The sequence below is a fragment of the Copadichromis virginalis genome, linkage group LG23 (assembly GCF_057382275.1).
Source record: "Copadichromis virginalis isolate Kocher_CV1m ecotype Utaka linkage group LG23, C_Virginalis_male_GT1.1, whole genome shotgun sequence".
NCBI classification, from domain to species: Eukaryota; Metazoa; Chordata; class Actinopteri; order Cichliformes; family Cichlidae; genus Copadichromis; species Copadichromis virginalis.
In genome coordinates this window covers 47,641,424-47,648,755 of record NC_140639.1, presented here as the reverse complement: position 1 = coordinate 47,648,755, position 7,332 = coordinate 47,641,424, and the positions used below count along the sequence as shown (strand labels likewise).

The window sequence follows — 7,332 nt, the reverse complement described above, 5'->3', positions numbered from 1 at the left end:
AAAATAATAATGATATTAATAATTTTGTTCTCATGTGCACTCGTTAAGCTGCTCGTTTTGATCAACCTGAAATTAGCCAACAGTTTAGTTTCACATGAACAACCTGCAATTTAGCAGCAAGTATACACAAAAACATCTTAGAACACATGAATTATAAAAGCTTTTAAACTCTATTTTCTTTATGGACAGACAGTTTTTTAACCACTTTAAGCGCACTTGCTAATATAAATAAATATCTCTTTGTTTCTCTCTCTCTATACAGTAGATACATATACTGTGACTCAGTGTCGGAGGTGTTTCCCCGGAACATTCACATTTCCGTTCAGTTTGAAGTTTTAGCGGTAAGTGTGGAGCCACGATGTCGCTTTTTGGAGTCTCATTTTATGTGATTGCTATTTTTATTCTTGGAGTCTCTGACAAAGGTGGGAACAAAGTCTGTGTTAATACAACTCTATACAATCTCTCTCTCTCTCTCTCTCTCTCTCTCTCTCTCTCTATATATATATATATATATATATATATATATATATATATATATATATATATATATATATATATATATATATATATATATATATATCTGTGTGTGTGTTCGATAGTTTACCACTCAGTTTTACTAACTTTGTAATCATTTGAAGTATTTGGACTTTCCCATGTTCAGCACGTAGGCGTCAAAGTGACAGATATTACTCAAGTTATGATAAATGAGAACTTGAGTTTGTGTAAACTGTGCAATGCAGTAACTAACAATGAGGGGTGAGGTTATCTGATTTTTACAAATTTACAAATTGGGAAAAATTGGCAAATTAGCGGATCAAAAACAATCCTGACAGGAGAACAGTAATGAGTGTGCAGTAATGGAGCCGCTTTCACGCACGTGTTTCTCTCCAGAAACAGCACGATGACTCAGCGCAACGAGAGGCAGCTGAAGGAAAATCAGTGTGTTTAATATCAGAGAGGCTCGTGTTAAAAAAAGCTGCGTGTGGATAAATGTTCCTGCGTGTCCTTGCACAGCTCAAGTTTCATCCAGAGGACTGCTTCATTGCAAACTCTTCCACCACGAACATCAAGTCTTTTTAACAGCTCACGTGTACAATGTGAAGAAGAACACAGAGCATTATTTACAGTCAAACCCTGAACCATTAGAATAAATATGAGCTTACGTAATAACTGTGCACACTGTTGTCCTTTACTAAAGTCGATATTCTGTACTGAGAGTGAGCAGACAAGTTTGCAGGGTTTCAGGATTTGAGTCACATTTCTGCACAGAGGCACATAATGAAAAATGTCTCACACTAAATGACTTTTGGTAAGTACTTTTTCTGCTCACTGCCTGCAAACCACAGCAAAAGGGACAGTTACAGTATCTTCATTAACACAGGGACTGTTGGGGCTCTGATCATAAATGTTCTTCTGTCCACTGTATAACTCAGCTGTTACACAGAGATTTAGAGGTTCATAGTGGAGCAGTTTGTAATACCTCAGATTTCTCTGGATACTCCCTGAGTCTCAGGACCTCACAGTCCCCTGACTGGTTCAATCTTATATCAAAAACAGAATAATTGCCCTTCGGCCTCCTCTCATTTAGCCGAATTGCCGCGCTGTTTACAGAAAAACACTTACACTCTGTTATTTGCTTTTAAATATTCATATTTAATGTTTCGTCAGGTCTGCTCATTTCTTTACTCTTAATTTGCAATGCTCTTTTTGAAATGTCGGTCAATACTAAAATCCTCCTTGTAGTGTTAGAAAATCCCCTGCAGCAGTTACTGTATACTATTGGGGCAGTTCTATTCAGGAAGGAAACTCAAAAAAAAAATAAAATAAAAAGACTGTAAAACATGTTATGAACAGTGAGAAAAATAACAAAAAAGTTTTAGCAGTGAAACTGCAACTTTGTGTGTTACAGTTCACCTGAACAAAAACTGAATGTGCCTCACATCTCAAACTGTATCTCCATGCAGCTCTAACAGCAGTGATCCAAACACAGCAGACTGTGCTGGCAGCAGTGGGAGAAGATGCTGAATTCAGCTGTCAGCTCTTAGAGACTAAAGACGTCCTTCAGGTCACATGGCAGAAAATATCACATGATGTGGAGACAAATGTTGCCACCTACAGCAAGTACTATGGTCAGAGAGTGAATGATGGCTTTAAAGATAAAGTTGAGTTTGTATACACTGGACTGCAGAACTGCTCCATAGTCATCAGGAATGTGACGGAGCAGGATGAAGGATGCTATCACTGTCTGTTTAACACTTATCCTGAAGGCTCCTTCCCTGGTCAAACTTGCCTCGAGGTCTATGGTAAGAACTTTAATCTTCTTTAACAAACAACAAGTGCTTGTAACAAACATACTGGACATAAATGTGTGAGCAGCTGGTGTGTTTGTAAGAACATGTTGATGATATGTCCTGATCCTTCACAGAGCTGCATGAACCTGTTGTTGATGTCAGAGAGTCAAACTCTGCTGAAGAGTGGGTTGTTTCCTGTTCAGCCACTGGTCGACCTGCTCCCACTGTAACACTCAGTGTCTCACAACAAGACCTCAACTTCTCACAGTACAACACTGTCAGTGTGTCCAACACCAACGCTACATTCACTGTCACCACTACAGCTGTGCTCTCAGGTTCATGTAAACACAGCACACAGGTGGGATGTGCAGCACGAGTGCTCTCTGCTCCTCACAGAGAGGTGATGGTGACGATTCCTGATGATGCTGGTGAGAAATTGTTTCAACATCACTGATTCATAAATTAATGATTACTCTGTGATTCTAATGTTTGTGTTTCTTTTTCCAGGTTTGGATAAGAAGTCAGGATCTAATCAGAGAAATTTAGGTGTGTTAACATTTGTGTTTTTAAAGCCAGTTTTTATGTTCAATGTTTTTCATCATTTGATAGTTGTTCACATTATTGTATCCTTCTATCTCCTGTTTTTCTCAAAGGAATCAGGATTTCAGTCATTCTGTCGTCTGTGGTGTTGGTGCTCTGTGTCGCTGCACTCATCTTTGTGGCTTATATGAAAAAGAAATCTCATAGCAGGAAATCCTCTTAAACACTTTCTCCTTTTGATTCCCCTCATAAATGTTTGTGCAGCTTCATAAATCTTTCAGTCTGTCGCACACACAGTTCAAGATGAACGAAACACCTGAAACCTTAAGCCAGACACACTCAGGTTTATTGGTTATTTATCATCCTGTCATTTTGTGCGTGGAAATTTTTGTCATTCTTTTTCACTCTGTTATGTTGTCACATTTCAAATCTTCCAACTTGCTTCTAGAGCTCCCCCCCCCCTCCAATCTGATGTGTACTACACCTCAGTAGACTCTGCTGCATTTGTCTTTGTTCTGTCTAAGCTAATCTGCTCAGAATGCTTTGATTTTGCACTATTAACAGACAACTGCTGCAGTGTTTTTTATTATTTTTTATGGGACTGAAACACCTCCACTGAAACACGATGATAATCACCTCAGATAATGGACTCCTAGGAGACACCAACCATGATGATCCAGGACTTTCATCTTTATGAGAGCCAGCTAGACTCAATTCTGAGTCTATCTCCACCTGTCCTCATTTTTTCCAGGTCCTGGAGTCTCTGAAATATGGAGAGCATAGTTACTGAATTGCTTCCAGCAGCCCTGCCAGCCTCCCTGGCACAGCCCCTCCTTTGCAGCGGAGCCACAGACCACACTCTGCTTGCAACGGCTGCCAGACAGGACAGTCAAAATAAGAAACAAAGATAGCTAGCTAGATATATTAATTAATATAATGGTACATTGCAATTTTACTCTTAGTGATTTGTGCTATTTATTTGTTTATCTATTTATCGATTTACCTAAACACCAGAACCCAAAGTTGCATTACATAAATATTGGCTTATTCTGCTTATTCCTCCTAACTTACGTCGTAACTGGAAACTGCTTTTATCCTTACACCATAACCTTACATGCCATTCAGCTTTGTCCCCTTTACTTTATGCTTTAAATACATTACAGCAAATCAGACATGACGCCTCAACTAAGTGAAGTAAGTAGAGGCTAATTTAATGTCTGTGTGTTATTTAGTGTGTTAGTAATTCTGGGCTCACGGTCTGTTTAGTTCAGCATCAGTATCTCACAGCTGAAACAAACGTTTTAGGATCTTCATGATCAACCTGCAAAATATTTAAAAATCTGTGAAACTATAACAGCTGAACACTGAGAAAGAAAACCTTCCACTTGAAATACAGAAATCTGGAAACGAGGCCACGGGACGTAACAGTGTGTGTATTTGTGTGTGTATGTGACAGCTCAGGATTCATCCAGAGGAGGGCTGCTTTGTTAGAAACTCCTGCACCATTAACATGAAGTCTTTGTAACTTTGTAACACCTGACTGTCCAATGTGCAGAAGAGCACAAAACATTATTCACAGTCAGGTCTTTTTTACTTCCTGCATGACCTGTAACATTGCAGACATTTATTAAAGTCAATATTCTGTACCAAAAGTTTCAGACATGAATCTAACTCACTTCTAATATGAGTGACACTAATTGCAGCATCGTGACAGATGTGCTGTAGGCTGTAGTGCAGGTCTGAGAGAAGGAAAAACTACATGAAATTGATTTGTAATGTTGCAGAGGTTTGTGTGTGTTTGACTCCAGTTTTTGTTCATCATGGACCGATTACAAAATGTGTATACATATCTGAAAGAAGTCACTGTAAAAACTCAGTTGATTGTCTGTGTGTGTCTTTTATTGTGGCTCTCCTCCTTGACCCCGAGGCTTCATCTTCAGTTCTGCTCTGTTTCATAAAAACTGCAGAATTACTGAGGAGCAGAAAATGCAGAGTCAAAGCTTTGAGCACAGTGTGTCACGGTCTGGCTGGCAGACCGTGGCGATGAGGAAAGTAGGACCCAAAACGCAAGACTCTGCGATGCCACAGTGCACTTTATTTACAGTGAATAGACAGGTCAGTCCAACAGTTAACTCAGATGTAATTTGTCAATGGTGCCCATCACTTGCTCCCAGTGCGTCCCGTGCTGTAGCCCCCTTAGTGTGTGTGCTCCCCAACTCGCTTCTTCGCTCGACTTTCCTGGAGGAAGAAGGAAAAACCACAATTAGCCACACACGCTAGCCGACTACCAAGAGCACACGTCGCGCACAGACTATACCGGTCAGGAGTAATAATCCCACGTCGACTGTCGCCGTGGGTCCAGGTTAAATACCTCTTTCTAGCCGGGAGGGATGATTACCACCAGCTGGTCAGGTAATCAGCTGCAGGTGGGCCACGGCAACAGCGAAGAGGGACTCCCGATGACGACAGTCGCCCGGACACGCCTCTCCCACGACGCGCGCTTCCGTCAACAGCCCCGAGGACGGGGGGAGAGAGAGAGAAGCAGACACACGCACTCTACATACAAACGTGGACAGAACAGAAGACGACACAGACCCCAAATAGTAATAATAATAATAATAATAATAATAATAATAATAATAATAATAATAATAATAACTGCTCACGGCCCCCTGAGTCCTCCAGAGCCGGTCCGTGACACAGTGCCAAAACTTTCTTTCCTCTAACTCTTTCTCGGTCCCAAAAAAGTTGATTCTGTTGATCTGGATGTAACGTTTTCAGTGGGAGAAATGTTTTGTTACTCAGCCAAGTGAATTCTTCAGTCTCAGCTGACTCCAGGTTTCCCCAAACTTATAAACAATACATTTCCATAATGACTGAAACCAGCACCACTCATGCTGTGAGGTCAGTTTCTTGGTTATTAATGAATGCAAATTGTCACTATCAGAGAGAAGTGACTGTTTAGAAACTCTTTTAAAGTAATTGATTCATAAATTAATGATTACTCTGTGATTCTAACGTTTGTTTTTCTTTTTCCAGGTTTGGATAATAAATCAGGATCTAATCACAGAAATTTAGGTCTTTTAACATCTGTGTTATTAAAGCCAGTTTTTATGTTCAGTGTTTTGTCATTTAATAGCTGTTCAGATTATTATATCCTTCTTTCCACTGTTTGTCTCGAAGGAATCAGGATTTCAGTCATTTATTTAGTCGGTCTTTGTTACTGCACTCTGCTTTTTTGGGGGGAAATGCACTTTTAATTTTAAAACTTTGTATATTTGTATGTTTGTATATTTCTTTATTATTAGGAAAAACTGTTGTTCATAAAAGGTAAAATTTTGTCTTGTTTGTCAAATATTTTGACATCAAGTGATTTTAAGTGAGAATTGTGAAAATGAACAAACAAGCTGCTCGTGTTGCTGAAATGAAATCTAATGCAACAGTTTATTCACTGCACTGCTGTTTGACCTCTTTGCAAAGGTAAATCAAACTCACAAAGACAACCTAGTTGTGTGAACCTTGATTTATTTAAAAAATTTACACAGGAAATGTTTTTGAAAACACATTAATAGATCCCCACTTTTGGATGTCACCACATATAAGGTAATTTATTGGGGATCTTTTCACATTATATGTTTATTATTGGATACAAAAAAAAAAAAGAAGAAGTTGAGAGCATCAAGCTAAGGCTTCGTTCATTAGGAATTGCATTCATTATAGGGATGGTATTGGTTTCCTCCAGACATGATGCTTGGCATTCAGGCCAAAGAGTTCCATGTTTGTTTCATCAGACCAGAAAAGTTTGTCTCTCATGTTCTGAGAGTCCTTGCCTTTTGGTAAAGTCCAGGTGTGTTTCCATGTGCTTCTTGGGACCTTCAATACTGCACACATTTTTCTGCACACTTTCCTACAATCCCGTCTCAGAGATATACAACCAATTCCTTGGACTTCATGGCTTGGTTTGTGCTCTGTCACCTATGTGGCCTGATAGAGACCGGTGTGCGCCTTTTAAAATCCTGTCCAATTCAACTGAATTCATCACACATATAGAAACATCTGCCAGATGATCATTGGCAACAGGATACACCTGAGCTCAACTTCCAGTGTCATGGTAACATCTGTGAATAGTTGTGTGTGTTATAGTTTTGGTTTTCTTTTTAATAAATTTGCAAGAATTACAAGCAAACATTTTCACTTTGTCACTGTGGCGTATTGTGTGCAGAGTTTCAAGGTGAAAATGAACTGAATGAGACAGTAACATGACAAAATGTAAAACAAATGACTGTGGTTACGTTCAGAACAGACTGCTGCAGAGAGACGTGCCTCCTTATTTATGGTGACCAGGCTTAGGAGACAGAAGTATCTGTAGATGGTTATTCTGCTTATTAACATTTCATAAATGCTCCAGTGTGATACAATAAAGCGAGTAAACTGACCATTCTTCCATCAACCATATTTTTCTAGTCTGCCTCAACACTCTGAATATGTGTTAAAGTCAGGT

At 39.4% G+C, this 7,332-nt stretch overlaps 1 protein-coding gene across 1 annotated transcript; it reads left to right on the top strand.

Annotated features, from left to right (window-relative positions):
* Positions 1-358: 358 nt before the first annotated feature.
* Positions 359-3,054, top strand: LOC146681964 (OX-2 membrane glycoprotein-like). The gene is made up of 5 exons (XM_085448804.1): positions 359-422; positions 1,965-2,303; positions 2,426-2,719; positions 2,799-2,837; positions 2,945-3,054. Exons 1-5 carry the CDS (start codon positions 359-361, stop codon positions 3,052-3,054), a joined length of 846 nt encoding a protein of 281 aa, XP_085304930.1.
* Positions 3,055-7,332: the final 4,278 nt, after the last annotated feature.

What these genes read in the sequence shown, in the direction of transcription:
- LOC146681964 (XM_085448804.1), top strand. Translation starts at nt 359, where the DNA reads ATGTCGCTTTTTGGAGTCTCATTTTATGTGATTGCTATTTTTATTCTT. An exon ending in TCTTGGAGTCTCTGACAAAG is followed by an intron (nt 423 to 1,964) that starts GTGGGAACAAAG and finishes ATCTCCATGCAG; the next exon opens with CTCTAACAGCAGTGATCCAA. An exon ending in AACTTGCCTCGAGGTCTATG is followed by an intron (nt 2,304 to 2,425) that starts GTAAGAACTTTA and finishes GATCCTTCACAG; the next exon opens with AGCTGCATGAACCTGTTGTT.